Here is a 21,888-nt window from a genome sequence, read left to right on the forward strand (position 1 = left end):
CACCTCCCCTTTATCGTCAGAGCTCGGAAAGAGTTTAAATTTCCAGAGAAGAGAAGTAGACTAGACAACAAGAAGAACTTACTTGGAAACTATCGATTTGGGTTACTAGCAAAAAAAGGGCGTAGCCTTTCAAGGAATTCTTTAAAACTGTAGTTTTCTGAGGGGCACTGACACAAGTACTGTAGCGAGTTCCAGCTCTCTCTGCCTTCCAGCCTTGCTCCCTCCATCAGTGGGATTGTTTGAGAAAGAATTTTCTTGATGGGGGTGGAGGGTAGATGGGTAGGGTAGGGGCTGAGAGTGAAGAACTACGAAAATTCATTCAGTGGAATATTTCACAGTTTTTAATGGCTTGTGTTCGGTGAGTACAAACTACGTCCCCAAACATGCGCATTCACTTGACTGCTTCTCTTCCCTTCCTCCTCTAAATAATTCAGTTCAGAACTCTGTGTTCAGTTTACTCTATTGGATAACTCATCCTTCTCTGTTACTGGTTTTCTTCATCACTGTCAACCGCTTTTAAGAGCTGAGAATCTAGCCGGGAAGACTATTTAAAACAAACAAACCAACAAAAGAATGACTCGAGAATCTCAGCGTTGAAATGGTAATATTACTGCAGGGGTTCAATGTGCGTTGCAGAAGTTACCTATCTCTCATAGAGTGAGGGAACCAGCAGAGAGGAGAAGTCCATAAATGATTAATGATACATCAGTTCTCTCAATATTTATTTCCTCTTGCTTACACCTTAACAGGCAGTGCCCTGACAATGTTCTAGAATTTTTTCCCTCTTCAAGGGAAGAAAACATCCTTTCTTATGCATCTTCTACTTTTAACAATAAGAAGGAAGTTCTTTAGAGATCAAAAAGTGTTGACCAATGTCAATTTGAGTCACATAATTCAAACACTCAACAGAATCCCTGATGTTTATAAAGAGACAGTAATGGGATGGTGGAAAGAGCTTTCAAGTTGAGCCTGGACAGAGGAGCCAGGTTCTAGTCCCAGCTCAATTTATTATTAATCTGTGAAATAGGGTAGTAACATCAAGCCTCACTCTCTCTCAGGGGTTTTGCCAGCCTCAAATAGAAAAGCCTTGAAATGCTTTCCAAAGGCCCAACAAGGCTTAGCAGCCACATGTTTTATGTATATATTGATATATAAAGATGTCATAGATATATGAATGATTGTTACAGTCTTCTTGTGGATTTCAGTTATTTATTTATTTTAAAATATTTTATTATTTATTTGACTGCATCCAGTAAGATGAGACGGAGAAGGCAATGGCAACCCACTCCAGTACTCTTGCCTGGAAAATCCCATGGATGGAGGAGCCTGTTAGGCTGCAGTCCATGGAGTTGCTAAGAGCGGGACATGACTGAGCGACTTCACTTTCACTTTTCACTTTCATGCATTGGAGAAGGAAATGGCAACCCACTCCAGTGTTCTTGCCTGGAGAATCCCAGGGACAGGGGAGCCTGATGGGCTGCCGTCTATGGGGTCGCACAGAGTCGGACACGACTGAAGCGACTTAGCAGCAGCAGCAGCAGCAGCAGCAGTAGCAGTAAAATGAGATGGTTGGATGGCATCACCAGCTCGATGGACATGAGTTTGAGTAAGCTCCAGGAGCTGGTGATAGACAGGGAAGCCTGGCGTGCCGCAGTCCCTGGGGTCACAAAGAGTTGGACACAACTGGGTGACTGAACTGAACTGAGTCTTAGTTGCAGAACAGGGGACCTTTCATTGCTTGGGCTTAGTTGCTCCTCAGCATGTGGAATCTTAGTTCCCCAACCAAGACCAGTGATTGAACTTGAGTCCCCTGCATTGCAAGGTGGATTCTTAACCACTGGGCCACCAGGGAAGTCCCTCAATTGTTTTTGAATAAATTTATTTTTAATTGGAGGATAATTGCTTTACAATATTATGTCAGTTTCTGCCATACATCAATATAAATCAGTATCCCTTCCCTCTTGAACCTCCCTCCCACCTCCCACCCCATCCCACCCCTATAGGTTATCACAGAGCACCTGGTTTGAGCTTCCTGTCTCAGATAGCAAGTTCCCACTGGTTATCTATTTCACATGGTAATGTATGTTTTAATGTTACTTTCAATTCGCCCCCCTCTCCTTACCCCACTCTGTGGGCAAGTCTGTTCTCTGCGTCTGCCCTGCAGATAGGTTCCTCAGTACCATCCCCTCAAGTATTGTTTTTTTTTTTCCCCCTCAAGTGTTTTTAAAAAGAGAAAAATAAGGTATACTTTAATAAATAAAAAACAAGTTGGAGAACAGCATGAATGGTATGATTCATTTTTATTTTAAAAAAATTAAATATATGCCCTAGACTACAAACATTTGACACTGGTATGAAGGTGGGCTTAAGGGAGCCTATAATTTTTTATATTTTATATGTCTATATGTATATTTGTAATATATTTATATATCAATAAATGTATTTTAACACATGGACATGCATTTACATTCACATAGTTACATTAAATATATCTGTATTTGCCTTTGACTCTTTTACAATTAGCCCATATTTGTTGTTAAAAAAATCATTTAAAGTGAATGTGACATATTTTGATAACATTAGGTCTGATCCCAAGCATGACATGTCTTATAATTAAAACTTTCACATGTCTTATAATTCTATTCTGTGGTTCTGTGAAGAAGTGGTGGCAAAAAATAATAAACAGGGAGAACCACAGGATTGGGGTTAGGGGAAGAGTGTATTGGGAAGTGGAACCCAGACCCAGTGGAAGGACCATGGCCATCAGCTGGGAGCAGCCCTCTCCCCTCCCTGAGCAGGGGCTGTATTTCCAGGAAGAGGTCACTCTCCAGCCTCAGAACTCAGTACTGTCTTCATGCCCCAGTCCTCCTGCCTTCTTGTTCATTGGCTCCTGGTTCCTTGGGCTGTTTCTGTTCTCCTCAGGATCACTTAAAAGCTCCAAATAAAATAATTATATATCCAGCTGGATGGAAAGGCAGAAAATCAGGAAACTCTCTTAGGGAAAAATGGTGGTGTATATCAAATCTGACACCAAGCTGACCTTCCCACTTGAGGAAGAGGAAATGAGTTCAAGTGGAACACACTGACACCCTCCTCAGCTACTCGCACACCCCAAAGCAGAAGGCCTCTCAGATAGCCTGATCCTGCTCTCTGGGCCAGGACCAAGGATAAACACTGCTGGGAATCACCCAACCACACGGATGTGTTGGAAAGTTGTTCACCCCGTTACAGCCCAGTCCACTCATTCTCACACCCAAATCTGGGTAGGGCTCAGCTGGACTGAAAAAGTTAAAAATAAGATATGAAAGCAAGCACTTAGTAGCACTTACACTGGAGGCCAACTGCTGTTTCAAGCGCTTAATTTAACCCTCACAAGCACCCTCAGGGCAGCCACTATACCATCACCCCCATTTTATAGATGAGGAAACTGAGGCGCAAATGTGAACCCAGGCAGTTGGGCCCTGGCTCCATGCTCTTCACCAGTTCCCTGCACTGCCTCTCAGCAAGGCATCATGAGCACTGCTTTGCAGGTGCATCAATCCCTCATTCACCTCATATGGGCAAATATCCAGAGGTGGGCCAGGTAGCCATGGCTAAGTGCTCCCACTCTCATCCCCTTCTCCAGGGACAAGGCTTGGAAGAAAGGAGCAGGGATAGAGGGGGCAAGTCAAGTAGATGAAGGCCCAGGGGAGAGAGTCAGTACATGCCATAGAAGGGGCACTGGGTGGGCAGCAGGAGGCAAGGTTTAGCCTTGGCTTTGCTATATGCCCTTTAAGTGGATTTTCCTCTCAGATAAACTTTCACCAGCACCTAGTAATACAACGCATGGTATATAGTAGGTACTCAATAAAATGTTTACAGCTAAATGGACAATCTTAAAGATACCTGCCAGCTTGTCACACCCAATGAGTCTGCCAGGAAGAACCCTCCCCACTCTATCATCTACCAGCTTCTTTGAAGAGAACTCAGTGGGGACAAAGCTGAAGGAATTTCACTAGTCTGTCTCTACCTCCCTATTTCCTTTTCACTTAGGAACATGCTGCCCCCCTCAAGCTTCCATCAGTAAATAATCTCATTCAAAAAACAAATCATTAACTAGCCTCTGGATTCCAGTCTAATAGAGTTCCCAAACGGGCTACTCTTGAAAAGCCTGGAGTGAGTTAGCCTGTCTCCTCTCCATTTACTGAGCACAGCCATGGGCCAAGCCCCCACTTGTGTGTATATATGGGGGAGACAAGGGCATATAAGACACAATTTCTTCCTGTCCTCAAGGACGGAGAGTCTACAAATAACTATAAAATATAGGCAGAAAGGGGAAGTGGAGTTATTGTAACAGACTCTGTTTTAGCCTTAAGATGGGGGAAGGAAAAGATATCTGCTTTTTTCATACTTAACCTCAGCATCTATTCCCTGCAGCTAGGTGGGGGAACGTGTTTTTCTTCCTTCTCTGAGCAGAGACCTGAGACCACTACTCTTCCCTCCCCTTGGCCTCACCCTGCAGGCACCCATCCATCAGCATTCCTCCCCCAATGGGTGATGCTATCTCCCCACACAGGTTTGGACTTGCAGGTCCTGGAAAGTTTTGCTTCTTCGTGTCTGGGAATTCGTCTGGGACCCAAGGAAAGGTCATCAACCTCTTTTCTAGGACAGGTAGGTCCCTCATGCCCACCTCAAGCACATTCCAGGACACACCCTGAGCCGACCCTCCTTCCATTCCCCACCCTGCTTAACTGCTGGCTCTGCTTCCTCTGAGAAGCCCAGGTTTGGGTGGGAGGAGGAAAGGCAGATACAATCAGAGGTGAGGCAGGGAGGGGCTCAAAGAACTTGAGTTCCTGGTACTGGTACTATTTCCTGCCCTGATGGCTCCCTCACCCTCACTCAGGGTGGGGAACAATCAGGTACAGACAAGATCACGGTCTGTCAGCCATTCACTGCTGTGTCCTCTGCAGCCCTTCACTTGGGTTTCATGCAAGCATACAGGCCCTAATGGGCCCAGGTGATTCGGACAAGGGGTGCATTTGTGGCCAGAGAGGCAGAAGGCAAGCGGCACGCATGTGCTGAGCTGCAAGCCTATTCATGCAGCAAGCCTCTGGATTTGCCACAAGAGGTGGTCACAGAAGCAGCTCGAGCCCCTGGAATCTTTGCTCAGTGGCTTGGACATCCACTCCATAGGCTCCAGAGATTGTCTCACTCCGGATGTGGAGTAAGGTTTTTGCTTGGCAAATGGGGAGGGTGCCTGTCCCCAGGGTAACAAGATATGGAGGACCTCAGAGCCTCAGGCTTTTCCCACCCATTTCTGTTGAAAGGCAGTTCCACAGTTCTCAGTTTAAGGTGGAGGCAGTCTTAGAGAGGGCTTCCCTGGTGGCTCAGTGGTAAAGAATCCGCTTGCCAATGCAGGAGACGTGGGTTCAATCGCTGGGTCAGGAAGATCCCATGGAAAGGGCAGTGGCAACCCACTTCAGTATTCTTGCCTGGGAAATCCCATGGACAAAGGAGCCTGGCAGGCTACAGTCCATGGGGTCACAAAGAGTCAGACACAACTTAGCAACTAAACAAGTCTTACTGAAGCTAGAAAGACAAACGTTCCACTGGTAACCCCACCTCTCACCTCACAACCTCCAGCTGCCCCCTCATAAGAACTACTGAGGTGGGTACAGGTGAGGATGAGTAAATAAGATCAATGATCAATTAAAATTGTTTATTTTAAAGTGGAAAGGGGGAAGGGAGTGACACAGAGGCAACTTTTGGCATCTTCTTTCCAGGCCATCACCCCATGTGCTTCCCAACCCAAAGCACTGACAGGAGGAGCCCCCGGACAGGCTGAGGGGCTAAAGAGCCGCAAGGTCACAGAGAGATCTGTTCAGCCCTGGAGAGGTGGGGTTCAAGGGTCCATCCCAGCTCCCTGGTCCTAGAACAGGGTCAGAGCTCAGGAGTGTAGGGCTCCCCAGTGGGTGAGGGCACCCGCAGCTCAGCATCATGCCTGACCACGGTGAAGAGTCCCACCACTGCCAGCAGAGCCATCACCATGACGGCGGAGCAGATGCTGAACATATTCCGAGTGCCCGTTTTGCGATCGCTGTCATGGAGGACCAGGAGCCCCAGGCAGGCCAGTAAGTGCAGGGGCACCCGGAACCAGTTGAGGACACCAGCTTGCTCGGTCTCAGGGATCACCTTTCTCCGCAGGAAGCTCATGCTGGGAAAGTACAGTCCACAGGCCAGTTCAATGAGGAGGAAGGCTATGAAAGATTCCACTGGACTCTCCTGGCCTGGGCTGGTAGAGAAAGTCAACATGAAGAGGGAGAAGACGACAATGAGGACGGCGAGGGAGAGTAGATGCATGGGCTGAAGGTGGTACCTCTTGGAGGTAGCGATGCGGTACAGGGAAGAGCCGAGTAGGCTGGCTGCCATGAAGCTGGAGAAGATGATGCCCAGTGGAGCCCCATGTGGGTCCAGCACAGGTGTCCAGAGGAAGACAAAGATGAAAATGACACTCTCAAACAGGGCCTGGATGGTGCCTAGCAGCAGCACACGACGGTCAGACAGAAGGCAGCGCAGGCCCCCAGCACAGGTCCTAGAGAAGGCACGCTGCCGATCATAGTTCTCTCCCCAGTTATGAAGGGCCAAGGCCCCAGCCAGAGCCAAGAGAGGGATGGCGGCCACAAAGGGGGCTACAGGCCCCAGGCCCATCCAGCAGGCCACAGCCTCAGCGGCCACACCTGCCGCTACAGCCAGCACATGGTTCCAGAAGGCAGCTCGGGCAAAGGTAGCTGGGATCCATTCGGTGGGGAAGTCATGCCGTTCCAGGTGCTCATGGATATACCAGGCCTCAAAGGCTGAGAAGAGCAGGGCTGTAGATAGCCCACCTAGTGCTCGGCCCACCAGCAGCACAAAGTAGTCCCGGGAGAGTTTGGTTAAGCAGCAGAGAGAGTAAGTGAGGGAGAAGAGGACACAAGATTTCTTGCGACCCAGCCAATCCACCAGGGAGGAAGCCACCAGTCCAAAGAGGACGGTGGAGGCAAGGCCGCAGACGTAGAGGATGGCAATTTGTGCCTCCAGGAAGTGGTAATGCTGGTAGAGTTTGTAGAGGTAGGGGGCCTGCAGCCAGTCAGCTGCCAGGGCCAGGAAGTAGACCTGATAGAAGTCCAGTTGAAACCGAAGGAAAGAGGGATTGCTGCAGGCCCTTCCAGAGGGCTTAGCCCGGCATCTTGACAGCTCCAACCCCAGGCAGGAGGCCAGGAGGACCACAAAAGCAAGGTAAGCAGTCACCAGCATGGCCGGCCCCCGGACGACCTGGGAAGAGAAGGGGGCTTCAGAGTCACATCCATTGCCCGGGTATTGCTGTCAAGGGGCTGCCTGTCTAAGCAGAAAGCGGATCCACCCAACCCCCCTGCCAACAGAACTCCCCCACCCCTCTATTCCACTCCCCCAGAGCTCAGACCGGAGGGACCAGTTGGGTGGGTGGGAGGAGTGGCCCGCCAGAGCGGGACACTCTGGGGCAGGGAGGGGTGTGAGAGGAGAGAAGATTGAGCATTCGCCCCACCCTTTCCTGGCATAGCAAAGAGGGAGTACCTAATCCCAGCCCCGCAAGTTAAGGGGCTGCTGCCCTTCCCCGTAACAGCGTTTACAAACTGTACTTCCTTCTGTTACCTCCCATCCTCTTTGAGGAGCCTGTTTTTGCCCTCGAGGTCTCGTCATCTGTCCCAGGCATCCCTACCACCCGCGCAGGCCTCTAGAGTTGCTTCAGGTCACGCGCGTGCATCTCAGATTTCCCCCTCCTTTGGGTCAGGGCACCCCCACCTGCGCCCCCTAGCCCCGCTGGCCGCCGCCACACACGCTCGCGCCTTGCCCAGACCCTGGTCTCACCTGCTGCCCCGGTCTGCGGGGACGCTCCGGACACGTCCGGCTCCAGGCCGCCCGGCCGCCCTTCCCGCTCTACCTCCTGCTCTGGCTCCGGCTCGGGTTCCACCAGCGCGCCCGCCCCTCACAGCCTGCTTCCGGGAGCCGGGGAGGCCTCTGGCCGCCGCCATGATGGCCCCATCACGTGACGGGGGCGCGGCGTTCAAACCCCGCCCCTGCTCCGCCCTCTAGCCGGGACTCGACGACAACCTCCGGACGCCCGGCGGGGCCAAGACTGGAGGCGGTGGTGGTCGTGGTTTCTGCTCCTGGTTCACTCCTATCCGTGGCCTTCCCATGACACTCGCTTCTTCGACTCCCGGATACCTACCGAACCCCCTGGAAATAAAGACCCATTTTCAATCTCTTCCTCCGTGTCGTGGGTTACGGAGCGCTGCTGTGCCTAAGACAATGCCAGCAGTTCCGCAGAGTCGGGGTTTGATCTTCTTAAGGAACATCGTCACCCTAAGCCGAGACGGGCTTCTCGATTTTCTCTTCTCCCACAATAGTGACTTCCTGGCCAGAGGTCAGTATGGCTCACACACCTGAGGGAGGCAGTGTGGTGTAAAGGACTTGGACTTGGCTTGCAGACCGCTAAGGCTCAAATCCCACCCCTATCTCTTACCAGCTGTGTCGCCTCTGGCAAGCCATATGACTTCTCAGTGTCCCAGTTAATTAGTCTGCATCATAGGAGAGCAGCGCCCAACTGAAGAAGGCTCAAAGTTCAGTGGCAGTCAAGAGTTAAGAACTTCAGCCTTGGAGTTGGACGCCCACACTCTGCTACAGCTGTGGTACCTGGGAAAGGTTATTTAACCTCTTTCCAGCTTTAGTATTATCTCCTCAAAACCCTCCAATGGGGAACTTCCCTGGTGGTCCAGTGGCTAAAACTCCTTCTTCCAATGCAAGGGGCCTGGGTTCCATCCCTGGTCAGGGAACTAGATCCCACGTGCTGAAAGGAAGATCCCACCTGCCATAATTAAGACTCGAGGAAGCCAAATAAGTAAATAAATAATTTAAGACAAAAAAACAAACAAAACACCCTCCAATGCCTTCTTATCTCACTAAGCGAAAAAGCCAAAATCATAATAGCCTACAAAATCCTTTGTCCTCTTTTCTGCTGCCACTTCTCTGACCTCATCTCTTACCATTTTCCCTCCTGCGCCTTCTATTCCATCTACACTGGCTATCACTAGGGCCTTTGCACACTGTGCCCTGTGAAGCTCTGGTTCTCCCAGATATCCACATGGTTCCCTCCTGCAGCTCCTACAATTCTCTGTTCAAGTGTCAGAGAGGCCTTCCTTGCTCATACTGTTGAAAAGGCAGCGCCACCTCTGCCACAGTAACCTACCTGCTTCCCTTCCAACGCTCTATTCTCCTTTGCTGCCTTTTCTTCATAGCACTTAATATTATCTGGCACACTTAACTGCTTACTGCTTCTTCTCCCTACAAATTTCTGCTTTGTTCACTTATATTTCCAGTACTTGAAACATTTAATGAGACATAAAAGGCATTCCATAAATACCAGATGAATAAATAAGATAATACATGTAAATTATTCTAAAAAGTGCTGGTCTTTATTAGCTGGTAACACTTATCAAACTTTTTTTAAATATTATTTCTTTATTTTTGGCTGGACTGAATCTTTATCGTTGCATGGGCTTTCTCTAGTTGCCGCCAGTGGGAACTACTCTAGTTGCCGTGTGAGGGTTTCTCTTTTTGCAGAGCATGGGCTCTAGGGCATGTGGGGTTCAGTAGTTGTGGCATGTGGGCTTGTTTGCCCCGTGGCATATGGAATCTTCCTGGACCAGGGATTGAACTTGTGTACCCTGCATTGACCAGTAGATTCTTTAACCACTGGCCCACCACGGAAGTGCATCAGTTATTATGTATTACACCTAAGCTCTGTTTTAGGAAGTCCTGGGCCAACTGCTATAGATGAAGTGTTTAACTGTCTCAACAACTTGTTAGGTAGGTACTTCAGAATTGGAAAGGTTAGTAACACGACAGGACTCACATGGTAAGAGGTAGAGTCAGAACTGGGACCCAGATCTTCCCAATTCCACACTTGTGATTTCTGGGAAGATTAAATGTGTTCACCCTCTTGCACAGGTGATTAGTGTCTGTTTTCTTTATACTGAAGAAGGGTGGGAGAGTCTGGAATTATATCGTAAGAAATACTTTCTTATGATAAACAGCTGAGATTTATATTCCACAACTTCCAAAGTGCCTTTATCCCTAACTGGCAAACTTCTAGAGGATAGAAAAGGGTATCGGTTCCCATGCTTCGTCTAGAAGCACAAAGCTCAAAAATCATGATTTCCCAAGGTCACTCAGTGAGTGAGGGCATGGGGGAGTCCAAATGCCCTCCATCCTGGTCCTGGACTGAAAACCCTTGATCTCCTGACACCTTGTCTCTCAGTTCCTGGTGATCTTTTCTTTGAGGGAGGAGGTCACCCTGCATGATAGCAGGGAGTGGGACAGGATGGCCTTACATGCCTTGTCTTCTGTTTTCCAGGATGGAGGCCAGTGTTCTCCATTACTGAGTTGCAGTTTTCTCAGAAGCACCCAAGAAAGACTTTAGGGAAGGTTACATTATTTTGGATTATTTTTATCATAGGACCTATTCAAAAAATGTTTACTCTTTAAGGTTCCCCTGGCCCCTCAGAGCTGTGAAGCACAGCTGAGAAAGATACTTTACATGGGATATGTGCCAGCAGAGCTGCAGAGGACTGGAAGGGATAGAGAATATCCTGAGAGGGCAAATCCATCTCTAGGACCCACTTCTAGTAGAGGGCAAGGAGGACCAGGGTCTGTATGTGGGGAGTTACAGGGAAAGTCTGGCTTTCAGAGCGGGCAGGGAGGATGCTCTGGGAATTACTAGGAACCATGCCTACAAGAGGAGCATCATTTAAAACTTTTATTATGAAAATGTTCAAATAAAGGTAAAGAGGTTCTATGAAACCCTAAATACTTAATTCAACAATATTGATTTTTATCCTTTTGTTCCTTTTCCTCCTTTCTTTTATTTGCCAAAATACTTAAATACGTCACTTCATTCCATGCTTCAGTATGCATCTCTAGGAAATAAGGACCTTTTCTTACATAACCTCAAGGCCATTTTCACATTTAACAAAATCAACACTGATTCCTTGGCATTGTAAGTACTCAGTTCATAATTAAATTAAATGTTTAATTAAATGTTAAATAAATAATTAAATGTTTTCAACAGTCTAAAAATGTCTTTTTACAATTGGGAGGTCCCCATCAGGAATCAAACAAGGTCCACTTATCCTGTGTAGTAGCTGTCTTTGTACGCCACGCTCTCATTGACTGTCCTGTTCAGCCATTGACTAGTTGAAGAAATCAGGTCAGATTTCCTTTAAAATGTCCCACATTCTGGATATTTTGTTTTACTTCCTTGTTGTGCCATTTAATTTGTTCTCCACCCCCCATATTTCCTATTAAATGGAGGTTAGCGGTAGGGTTTGAGTAGAATCATGCTCAGTTTTTTTTGTTTGTTTCTTTGTTTGGCAAGAGTCCTTCACAGGTGGTGCTGAGTGCTTCAGATTGCATCATATCAGGAGGTACAGGCCATGTGGTTGTGCCCTTTTTAGTGATGCTAAGATTCATCAGTGGGGTCAGGTAGTTACGTTCTCCATCAACCACCATCCTTAGTTTCATCCATTGAAGAGTCTTGCTTTGATCAGTTATTTCATTAGGGGTTGCAAAAACGGTGATTTTCCTAATTCCATATGTCTTCTACATCAGCTGGAGTTCTTCTGTAAAAAAGAAATTTTCTTCACCACTTAGAGCTATTTGACCACCCTGAAATATAGTTTACACAGGACAGGTAGCATAAATGCATAATTCTTTTTCTTTTTAGTTGCCAATTTTCAGAATATGAAGTTGGGAGAAAAAAAGGTTTGGACTTAGAGCTCAGTAAGGATAAGATGGCCTGGACAGTGGGTAGGGGACAAAGGGACTGTTTGGTAGCTATGTCCAGCCCTTGCTCACTCCAGGACATGGGCTGTTTGGGGGGCAATGGAAGACTTGGTGTCCTGGCCCTTGGACAGCAATGAGATGGGTATGACGTAGGCCTGTATGCAGGAAGCTGCAGGACCCAGAGAGATGAGGAGAGACAGACAGAAAGCCGGATACTGGGGAGGCAGAAAGAGAGACAGGAATTGGAAAACAGAAGAACAGAATTGGGAAACAGAATTGGACCCAGAAAGACAGGAACAAAGACAGAGAGACAAAGAAGGGAAATAGAAATCAAAAAGATCTAGAGTGCCTTTCTCCCAGAAGCAGAATAGGACAGAAGAGGAGAGAAATAGGAGGTGAGTCAAAAGACCAAGGAAAAGATCTTAATTTATCTACTTAAAAAATAATTGTAACATATAGTGGAGCTATATGTAACTTTGTCCTGTTTAAAAAAAAAAAAAAAGACCAAGGAAGAAAACAAACATGAAAATACAAAATGAGACAGGGAAAGGGGAAGAAAAAGACATGTATGTTAAGCAGATTTTAAATTAGATGGGGAAAAGAAGGGACAGAGTGGGATAAACAGATGTAAAGACACAAGTTAGGTGGAGGTAGAGTGTCCAGGTGGCAGAAAAAAAGGAAACAGAAATGGAGAGAGTGATGTAGAAAGCTAGCAGGAAGGATAAGCAGAAGGATATACAGAGATAGAAAGGAAAGAACAAAGGGTCCCAGAGAAGGAGGCAGAGAAAGAAGACTGAAGCAGATCAGTGTCAGATAACTTGGAGAATATGATGGGATGCTTAGGGGCTCCCAGCTTAAGATCCAATCCCAGGCAGATACAAGCATCTATCAGCTCCATCTTCCTCTTTGTGGCTTCTCCAACTCCCCAGCCCCACTCCCAGGGACAGGGAACTATGACTAGCTGCATGTGGATGGAATCATTGGAAACCTGAGTCAAGGGCTCCCAGCTTCCATCACCCCTTGCCAGATGAGCGTGAATGTAACAGATAGGATTATTGCTGGAAGATTGGGGTCATGAGGCTGGGCAAGCCCTCAGAGATTTGAAAGATAAGACATCTAGGTGGAGAGCACCGGGTTCCTAGAAGTAAAGGACCATAAAGGATGTCATGATATCCAAGGGGAGGGAGGAACCAAGAATCCTCTGTTCGGCCTCTTCTTCCGGTCCAAGAGCCACTGCCCTTCCTTCAGGCTCATGATGAGAGGTAAAGGGTTCAGAGACTCTTGGGTTATTCAGGGATATGGGTGAAGGTCCATGGGGCAGAAAAAGTGGTCCCTGGATGAAGGAGCCATCTTATCCACGCAAACTACAGAAAAGATGAGCCAAGAAGGGTCTCCCAGGGAGGTCAACTAGAGGGGGAAATGATCAACTTGCTCACCTTCAGGGACCACAGGAGAGGCCCTGAGAAGAACATTTTCCATTGCAGAAGTTGCAGAAGAGGAGGTTCTGGAACCAGTGAGAGCGTGTCCAGAAACTAGCTTCAAAACAGAGGCCTGGCTCTCACTCCCAGGACTGAGGAGGAGGCCAGGGGGCTCTGAGCAGCCTGCCCCCCTCCCTACCTGGGAGAGGGTCCAGCTGATCTTCTGCCTGCAGAAGTGCTCCAGGAGATGGGCACTCTCCCAAGGTGCAACCGCCCCCTAGACAATCAGACAGTGCCGAGAGGTGCGCTGTCCCCTAAAGCAGCAGCTGCAGTGGCCAGTGGAGCTTGGGGGTCCCCAGGCAGCCCCTCGACCACAGCCACAGCTGTCACTGCAGCCCCAGCAGGAGCTGGAACAGGTGGCTCGACCCCTGGAGCAAGGGTACATGGGGCAAGGAGATGGGCGGCAGCAGGTCAAGTGCTGGCCAGAGCACTGGCTGCAGGCACTGTGGGGATAAGTCAAGGGAGGACAGGCGGGGCAGGGAGGGCAGGAGCAGGTACAGGGTGGGCCCGGGAGGCCAGGACAGGAGGGGCAGGGAGCTGCGTAGGAAGGATAGGCGGTGCAGGAGCAGGTGGGAGGGGGACAGGCTGGGCAGGGGCAGGCACAGGCAGAGGGGGGGCAGGACGGACAAGGGGAGGCAGCTGGTGGGCAGTGTCCAGAGGGCGCAGGTGGCTGTTGATGGCTGGCTTTCTTGTTCCGAGGCCCCAGACGTAGGCCCAGAGAGAAGTCCATTCAGTGGCGGGGAGCGGCCAGGCTGGGGGTTGGGTGAAAGGGAGGGTACCTACGGGTGGGGTCAGAGGGGGAACTGTGGGGAGCGGGGGTGGGGGCAGGATTAAACCTAAGACACTGCTGAGCCTCTCTGAGCTGGCAGGAGCTCAGACCTCCCCAGCTAGCCCTCCCCTTCCCTGCTTGCCGGCTACCCTCCCCTCCACAGAGCACCTTCCACGGGCACCAGATCAGACCAAGTCCTCTAACTATGATGTGCGCTTTTCACGCCTCCGTCCTTTGTTCACTCTTCCTTCTGCTCGCAGTGCCCTTTCTCTTTTCTCCACCTGGCAAGATCCTTTTCATCTCTGAAGACTTCCCCTTTATTCAATCAAAAAGTATTTCTTGAGCTGTGGGCACCTGACACCTGCCCATCACTCTCCAGCCCTGATGACCAGAATGAGTGCTTCAGACTTCCAAACAGTCCCCAGAGGAGACTCAGGGCAGTAGCAGCAGCACAGCAGATGCTCTGAGACTCTGCCTGGGATATTGGTGGGAGCTGGTGGAGCAGGGGAGACCTAGGTCCTGGGAGTTTCCAGATAGGGCAAGTCCCAGGTGTTGGGGGGAGGAGGAGGGCCTGGCTGTCTCTGGGAGCCTGACAACTAGCCTGGACAATTATTACTGGAGGGCCTGTCATGCAGCAGGTACTGGTCATGTTACAGAGCAAGACAGTGAGGTTTCCTCTTATGGAGTGCCATTTAAAGTGAGGGGTGGGGCTGGGTGGGGACAAAAAGCAAACAGGTAAACAAATAAATACATTAGCTTGTCTAGGAGCACGGAATGGCTGTGAAAAAAACCCCAGAGTGATGTGATACAAAGTGACTCAGAGAGGTGGATCCTTTAGAAGGAGCAGCTAGACTGCCACCACACAGTCAGCTCCAAGGGCCCTTAAGGGTTTAAAGGGAAGTGAAGTCGCTCAGTTGTGTCCGACTCTTTTCGACCCCATGGACTATAGCCGACCAGGTTCCTCTGTCCCTGGGATTTTCCAGGCAAGAATACTGGAGTGGGTTGCCACTTAAGGGTTTGGGAGGAGATAAAAGTCCTGGCAGATCACAGGAAAGCAGCCTGAGGCTGACTAGAACCCAGATGGCTGGACTGGGAGGAAAACAAAAGCTGAGAGGAGGGTAAGGAGGTCTGGAAAAATTTGTAATAGAAAATTCAGTGGCCAGGGCTTCCCTGGTGGTCCAGTGGCTAAGACTCCCCACTCCCAATGCAGGGGGCCGGGTTCGATCTCTGGTCAGGAAACTAGATGCCACATCTCAGCTAAGAGTTTGCATGCCTCAAGTAAGAATGCACAGGCCACAACTAAGACCTGGAGCAGCCAAATAAATAAACAACTATTTAAAGAAAATTCAGTGGTCAGGGACAGTGCCACTGAGAAGTGACATTTTAGCAAGGGCATTTTAGAAGAAAGCGAGGGAGACAGCCATGGAGATGGCTCGTGGAAGAACATTCAGAGAGGGGGGACAGCAAGTACAAAAAACAGAGAGGAGAGTCATATGGCATAGGTAGAGAGCCAGGTAGAGGCCCTGGGAGCCACGGCAGTGACTTGGATCTTATTCCAAGGGAAAGAGAAAACCACTGAGAGTTTTAGGCAAGAAAGGAGTATGAGTCTTGATTTTACACCTGCTCCTGATTAGAATGTTCTACTTCCTGTGTAACTGGTACAACCATTTTGGAACACAGTTTGGGATTATCTGATAAAAATTGAGATTGCCTGAACATACACTTTGACTCTTAGCTTTATAGCTTAGAAAAACTCTTACATGTATATATTGGGAAATATATACAATAATGTTTTTAGTAGCATTATGATAGCCCAAACTGGAAACAACTCAAACTTTCACTAAGAGTAGAATAAAAAAAAATTGTGGTATATTCATGCAACTGAATACTCTGCAGCAGCAGCAGCATGCAACTGAATACTCTGCCACAATGAAAAAGGCAGTTATGTGCAACAATTTGTGTCTCTCTCACAAACAAGCTGAACAAAATAAGTCAGACAGGAAAGGGCAATACAGTGTCATTCCGTTTATATAAACCTCAAAAACAGGCAAAATTAAATAATATTATAAAGGGATGCATACGTAGGTGCTAATACTATAAACAAAAAGAAGGACATAATTATCCCAAAAGTCAGGATGGTGGTTACTTCTTCAGAGAGGAAGAGGATGATGGGAGAGTCACACGGGAACCTCTGGAGCAGGAAATACTCTATTTCTTGAGCTGGATGGCAGTCGAGTAGGTATTCACTTTATTCCAATTTATTCTGTACACTGTTCATAATATATTTCTATACTCTTTTATAAAGAGAAAATAGAAATACTATTTCTTTTCTTTTTTTAAAGTTTATGTTTATTTTAATTGGAGGATAGTTGCTGTACAATACTGTGATGCTTGTTGCCATGCATCAGTGTGAATCAGCCATAGGTATGTATGTGTGTCCCTGAACCTCCCTCCCAGCCACCTCCCTCCGCACCCTGTCCTTCCAGGTTGTCACAGAGCACCAGCTTTGTGTGCCCTCCTTCATATATCAAGCTCTCACTGATCATCTGTTTTACATATGGTAATGTATGTTTCAGTGCTGTTCTCTCAAATCATCCCTCCCTCTCCTTCTCCCACTGAGTCTAAAAGTCTGTTCTTTATGTCTGTGTACTACTTCATTCTCTACTCCACACCACCTTGCTCATACCATTCTGCTGAAGTTAGACACTGCCTAGTTCACACACCTATCTCTCCCACCAGACCTTGAGTCAGCAACCTTCCAGATTGCTGGTCTGGCACCTATCAGTGCCTGGCATAGAGCAGATGTTCAATAACTATTTTCTGAATTGGGTTGAATTGAACTGAATTTTCCAAGTCTCATCTCATGGAGAGGTGGGCAGCTGCAGAAGAAGAAGCCTGTGGTGATGAGGAGAGCTCAGGATCACCAAGCCCTAGGTTCCCATGTTAGCTCTGCTACAGCTGTGTGATATTGGGCAAGCTGCTTAACCTCTCTGGTTCTCAGTTCCCTCTGTGAAATGGGATGATAACTGCTCCTTCTCTGGACTGCTGTGTGGATTAAGTGAGTAATATACAAGCCAAGCATAACGCCTGGCATACAGTAGGTGCTCAACAAAGGATAGCTTCCCAACTCCCTCCCCCCAGCCTCACATCTTTTCTTCAAAGGAATCCACTAGAAAGGGCAGCCAGACATCACAGATGTTCCCTGAAGGTGGTCCCACATCTGCGGGGCCCCTTGGGGCTAAGGCAGAGATGTAGTCTGGAGGAGAGCTGGCAGAGGAGGCAGGACACCAGGGTTCTGGGAGTTTCCATCTAGGGGAAATCCCAGATGTGGGTGTGGGGGTGCCAGGTCAGCCCCACCCAACACCCTTGCCCCAGGGGGTGTGGACACAGGGAGGAAAAATGGGTCATCGGAACAGGTCTAGAACTTAACCCCATTTGGTCCCATGACCTCTGTGCCAGCTCTGGAGGAGGAACAGCCACAAAGAAACCTATTCTGTCCTCAAAGGACCCTCCATCCCTTTTCTTCAGAAAGGAAAAAGCTTGGAAACCTTGGTGTCTAAGCTGGAGGAGCTGGAAGCCCCCCAGTGGACAGAGGAGAGATAAAACCCTGTAATCCCAGATGGAGGTTCTGTACCAAATAGACTGCTCCACCCACCCACATGGAGACTGGCAGACACCTGGAGCTCTTAGCTCACACGTTCCAGGCAACCTTGGAGGCAGACCTGCTCCTCGTTCCAGTGAGTGGGACAGGTCAGGGCTGGATCCCAGAGGGGGAGGGTGCACCATCGAACAGTTCAGAGTAGACAGGTTTTCTGTCTGGTGAGGCTACAGCAGGGCAAACTCCGTCCCTCCACCTCAGTGTGGGGCCTTGTTTTCTGTATGGAATCTGGGGCCTAAGCCTGTGGCTTGCTCCTCTCTATCTGTGCCTCTGTTTCCCTTTCTGGAGGAAGAGATGAAGGGATGGATGCAATCTTTCCAGGGCAAGAGCACCAGATGTCCTAGGGTCCTAGAGCGCTTTGGCCGTTAGGAGGTGCTCACCGTCCCTCCCTTGTAGTGAATCAAAGTCCATCAAAGGAGCAGGAATGGAGGGCCCCTGTTCTTTCTGGGGGAGTAGGGTGGTTGGGAGCCAGGACCTTGATTCCAGGGCCTTTGCACATACTCTTCTGCTGCCCTCCCTTCTCTCCCTTCTCCTCCTCACTTCCTCCCCTCCCCAGTCTTTCCTGATTTGCTTGGATACTTGGGCCCAAGGAGATTCCTACGGATTCCTAGGGCCTAGCACAGTGCTTCGGAGAAGGCAATGGCAACCCACTCCAGTACCCTTGCCTGGAAAATCCCATGGGCAGAGGAGCCTGGTAGGCGGCAGTCCTTGGGGTTGTGAAGAATCAGACATGAGTGAAGAGTCAGACACGACAGAGCGACTTCACTTTCACTTTTCACTTTCATGCATTGGAGAAGGAAATGACAACCCACTCCACTGTTCTTGCCTGGAGAATCCCAGGGACGGGGGAGCCTGGTGGGCTGCCATCTATGGGGTCGCACAGAGTTGGACACGACTGAAGTGACTTAGCTAGCAGCAGCACAGTGCTTGGCATACAGTAGGTGTTTAATAAAGATTTGTTGAATTAATGAATGGCACGTGTTCAGGGAAGAAATTCCTAGAGTTGTTTAGTGTAGTCCTAAAATCCTGTGTCGCAAAGTCAAGGCCTTATTCTGTGGGGATCTGGGTATTTCTGATGCTGGTAAGAACTTCCACACACAAAGTCATTCACTGGGAGAACCAACAAAGTGGCAAGCAGAAAAAAAAAGCATGATACAAGGGGTAGAATTGAGAAGCACTCAGGGCAAGGCTGGCACCATCCTCGGCACAGAGCAGGCCTGGGGAAGGAGGTGAGAGGGGAGGGGAGGACGGGAAAGACACGTGTTGTACAAAACATGTTTGCATCATGCTCTCCCTGGGCGCCCTGGTCTCCAAGCCCCGATGGCACTTTCGTGCTTTAATGATGTCCTTGGGGGTTGTAACAGAGCTTTCCCCTCCCTTTCAAACCCCCTCCCCACCCCCACCCCCACCCCCAGACATCTGCCAGCCACCTCTGAGCGTGGTGTGGGACGTCCACCCAGTAGCAGACTGGGCTTGGGCAGATTACCTATTCAGTGTCCTGATGCTGCTGGGGAGGAGGCAAGGGTGAAAATTAGGGGTGGGCTATATGGCAAACCAGGGCAGGTAGGCTGGAAGTTTGGATCCATTTTCTCTCCTTTTTGTGATATAAGGAGCGAAGGAAGCCTGGTTCTAGGGCCCCCAAGATATCATTTCTTAAGTTGCCAGGGTGATCAAGTGGAGCAACCACAAACAGAGCAAAGCCTAGAACTAGGGATGACCAAAGAGAAGGAGAAATGAGGGGAGCTCTCTCCACCAGTTTCCAGAGTGGGAGGCCCTCTTCTCAAGCTTCCTCCTGGAATCACTGGACAGAGCACAGACTGCAGCGCAAGACGGAGAGAAGAAACTGACCCCCTCACAATACCCCTTTACTCTGCTCCCCAATCTGCCAGTTTGGTTTGACTTCCAAACCACTGCAGCCCACAGACCCCAGTTACTGGGTGCTGGGGAGGGGTGGGGCGGGGGCGGGGCAAGGCAATCCCTAGGGGAGGGGCCGGCGCAGGGCGGGTCTTCCTGGGCTTCGCCCCCTGACTGCTGTCGTTGGCTGGGGACCATAGAGGCCAGAAGGGCGGAGCCACAGTTTCCAAGACCGATCGATGGACAAACATCCACCAGAGACAAAGACACAGACAGACAGACAGACAAACCAAGACAATGAGGAAGGCAGAGACAGATGGAATTCCAGACCACTCCATCTTTCCAGGCTATCCAAGAGTTTTGTCCCCCACCCCCACCCTCTGCCCCGTTAGCTTCCCTGGCCCCATTTGCTGTCCTGGCTGCCTAGTCTCAGTGCTCTAGCTCTGGGGGACCAGCCCCTGAGCCCCTCTAAGAAGGGTAAGGGGAAGAGTTGGGAAAGGGCTACCCAGCAGGGAGAGAGTTCCGGGGGTGGGTGGCGCCTGATTCTGTGTCAGGATGCCCGGCCAGGGGCCAGGGAGGGAGCGGTGCCCTCGCCCAGTTCATGAGGACAGGAGACTCATTCACTGTAAACCAAGTACAGATGTGCTGGGAGGGGGAGGGGGAATCAGGGCCACATTCACAAACCACAGTTGGGCCCTCCCTCCTCGCCAGCGGCCACCATCACCAGGGCAGGAGGGGTTAACTTCGCAGCCTCCTGGCAGGATCCGTGCCACACAGGCTGAGTGCCATCCCACCCCGGCCTGGACGCCTGGGTCCAACTCCCCAACACCCGCCCCTCCCACACTGCTGAGAGCTGCTCCCAGGGTAACCAAGCAAAGTCAACAGCAGCCAGGCCACCTGGGGACGGGACCCTGGAGTATCTATTCCCAGCTCTTCCCACCCCCAGAATGAAAAGGAGAGACTGTCAGCACCCCATCTGCAGCTCCTGTTCTCCTGAGAGAGCCACCGCAGGCCCCCTTATCCCCCTCCCCTTCATCTGACTCTGGCTACCAAAAGTGGCCTTTCCCTGTCCTGGGAGGGAAGATGCCTGGTCCTCAGGGTAGCAGTATGGACAAGGTAATTCCAGTACGGAAAATGTGACGCAACTGAGTCGGTGTCCCCAGTGCCGGCTACTTGGGACTGTTGCTGGGAAGGTCCTTTGGGTGCATCTCCCCGGCCGGGCCCAGCCCTCCCTCCTGCTGCTGCCCTTCTCCACTCTCTCACTCCCACCCTAGTCCCTGTAGGAGTGTTGGGGCTCTGCACAGAGGTTGGACTTCACATTCCCTCCTCTTCTCTGGCTCTGTCTTCAGTAGGATGGATGCTGACACCCTGGGGGTTCCGACTCTAGGGACTGAGAGTCTGTGGTGGTCACGTTGAAGTTGGAGGAATGTTCCCATCAGACACTGACATTCACACTGGGTGCGTGCGCGCGCACGCGCACACACACACACACACACACACACACACACCCAGCGTCAACAACATTCGTGGCGCATCCACCAGGCCGGCAGGCAGGCAGGCGCTAGTTAAGGCAGACACACACCCTCTGCTTGGGCTTTCTCTCTCACACCCAGCGCAAGGCTCCTCCCACCCCCGGCTACAGTTCCCTGGCCCTCCTTCCCAGCCTCTCCCCTCCAGACACAAGCCTAAAGGTGGGGATGGCCTTGGCAGCCAGCCGGGGACCCAGGAGACCTAACTCCCACAGCTTACTCAAGGCAGAGAGAGGAGGAGGTCTTTAAGCCCAAGCCTCAGAACCCCTACAACCTCCACTAGTTAAACCAGTTTGCTCCTGGGACTTAAGGACCGGCTGGGGTAGGCATGGGGAAGAAGAGTCTACTTTGACACGCAGGTGAAGGCTAAGCGCAGGGTGAAGATAGTGGCTGCTGCTCTGGCAGATCCCTGCGCGGTCAAGCCACCCCTGGGAGGACGTGGAGACAGCCCTCACTGCCCGTCCTGAGGAGGTACAGAGACTAGCCTCCGGGAACCACAGTCCGGCCAGAGGACTCAACCAGTCCGCAAATGGCAAGAATGGGGAAAGTGCCAGAGAGAAAGGGTGGCATCATGGGCCCAGGACACTGACCTCTTCTGCCAGCCTTGCCCGGCCTCCCGGGGATGGAGCCACGGAAGCCCAGCAAATGGGAGGGGCAAAGACCCAGGCGTCCCGGGCCGCCCCGCCCAGTCCCCCGCCCCCCAGCCCCAGGGCACCGAGGAGGGAGCCGGGCAGGGGCAGGCGGCAGGGTAGGGAGGAGCGAGGG

General features: G+C 50.2%; 2 protein-coding genes across 3 annotated transcripts; both read right to left on the reverse strand.

The window, feature by feature from the left end:
- Window positions 1-5,684: 5,684 nt before the first annotated feature.
- Window positions 5,685-7,953, reverse strand: MFSD5 (major facilitator superfamily domain containing 5). The gene is made up of 2 exons (NM_001075340.1): window positions 7,864-7,953; window positions 5,685-7,290 (listed from the first exon to the last, which is right to left on the reverse strand). Exon 2 carries the CDS (start codon window positions 7,270-7,272, stop codon window positions 5,920-5,922), a length of 1,353 nt encoding a protein of 450 aa, NP_001068808.1. The 5' UTR covers window positions 7,273-7,290; window positions 7,864-7,953; the 3' UTR covers window positions 5,685-5,919.
- Window positions 7,954-10,045: 2,092 nt separating this feature from the next.
- Window positions 10,046-21,817, reverse strand: LOC112446671 (sperm mitochondrial-associated cysteine-rich protein). Of its 2 annotated transcripts, none has more exons than XR_009494483.1 (2): window positions 21,714-21,817; window positions 10,046-11,672 (listed from the first exon to the last, which is right to left on the reverse strand). XR_009494483.1 is itself a non-coding variant. In XM_059886864.1 (2 exons), the coding sequence occupies exon 1, from the start codon at window positions 14,041-14,043 to the stop codon at window positions 13,531-13,533; it is 513 nt and encodes a 170-aa protein (XP_059742847.1). In that variant the 5' UTR covers window positions 14,044-19,147; the 3' UTR covers window positions 10,065-11,672; window positions 13,272-13,530. The 2 variants fall into 2 exon arrangements, 1 of the variants encoding a protein (XP_059742847.1); XM_059886864.1 differs by lacking the exon at window positions 21,714-21,817 and adding an exon at window positions 13,272-19,147 and having other exon boundaries at window positions 10,065-11,672.
- Window positions 21,818-21,888: the final 71 nt, after the last annotated feature.

Source organism: Bos taurus, chromosome 5 (assembly GCF_002263795.3).
Source record: "Bos taurus isolate L1 Dominette 01449 registration number 42190680 breed Hereford chromosome 5, ARS-UCD2.0, whole genome shotgun sequence".
In the NCBI taxonomy this organism is placed as follows: Eukaryota; Metazoa; Chordata; class Mammalia; order Artiodactyla; family Bovidae; genus Bos; species Bos taurus.